The 859-nt window shown below is 36.8% G+C and overlaps 1 protein-coding gene across 1 annotated transcript; it reads right to left on the bottom strand.

The window, feature by feature from the left end:
• Positions 1-47: 47 nt before the first annotated feature.
• Tsp_15858 (hypothetical protein) lies at positions 48-350 on the bottom strand. Its single transcript, XM_003370016.1, has one exon. The coding sequence runs from the start codon at positions 348-350 to the stop codon at positions 48-50; it is 303 nt and encodes a 100-aa protein (XP_003370064.1).
• Positions 351-859: the final 509 nt, after the last annotated feature.

Raw genomic sequence — 859 nt, 5'->3', positions numbered from 1 at the left:
TCGCCCTGTGGTGGATTCTCTCAAAATATGCTGCTATTCATCGGTTTTCACAGTATAGGGCAACGAGCATCAGGAGTGTAGCTTCCACAGTCCACCTTGTTCGGGAGAGTCGTTTGTTGATGGTGCCTTTGACAATGCATGTGGTAGGATGGAGTAGCCGACAAGACGTTGGAAGAAATTTGAGCCAATCGTTTCCTCTCGTTGTGCATTTTAATCAGGAAGCCGTCCATGTAACCATATTGATGCATGTCCAGTCGTGGAACTTGGTATCCTGGCGGGTTCTGCGCAGCGGAACTGGATATCATCGTCGACATTGACGGAAAAGTGTACGTAATAACATTAATGTACATTGTGAATGATCTCTGATCACAACAACTCGAAAAAACGAAATGAAATTTTTTCAGAAAAATGCTGCTTATATACATTTCTTAGGGGTCAGTTTTGTTTGAAGTATTGAAAATGGACTAATAGGATTTGTCGTCCAAGCAGGGTTTGTTTTGCACATATTGCGCAAATATGACAGTATGAGACAATTTTATACATTTTACATTCAAGTACTTGAACATTTTTATTCCGTAAACTTCATTCTCAGCAAATTTACGTTATTACAACCGAATAATGAAATTTCATGAAATAAATAGCTATAAAAAACAAACTGCTCATATTCTTATATATTATATTTTAATTGTATTTCTTCAATAATGACGTAACACATTTGTGATTTTGTTGTAAAGGTGTAAAAAAACAACAGATTGCATTTTTACGTGTCATGAGCAGTGGTGTTCATTTTCAGTGAGTGTGAATAATATAGTCGCGGTTTAAAGTAAAATTTCGAAAGCATTCCAGCCAATAACCTACC

This window comes from Trichinella spiralis (assembly GCF_000181795.1).
Source record: "Trichinella spiralis strain ISS 195 chromosome Unknown Scfld1348, whole genome shotgun sequence".
Taxonomy (NCBI): Eukaryota; Metazoa; Nematoda; class Enoplea; order Trichinellida; family Trichinellidae; genus Trichinella; species Trichinella spiralis.
Note: the sequence above shows the minus strand (reverse complement) of the source record. Positions and strands in the feature narration are given on the sequence as shown.

Coding starts and splice junctions, on each gene's coding strand:
- Tsp_15858 (XM_003370016.1), bottom strand. CDS start 350: ATGTACATTAATGTTATTACGTACACTTTTCCGTCAATGTCGACGATG.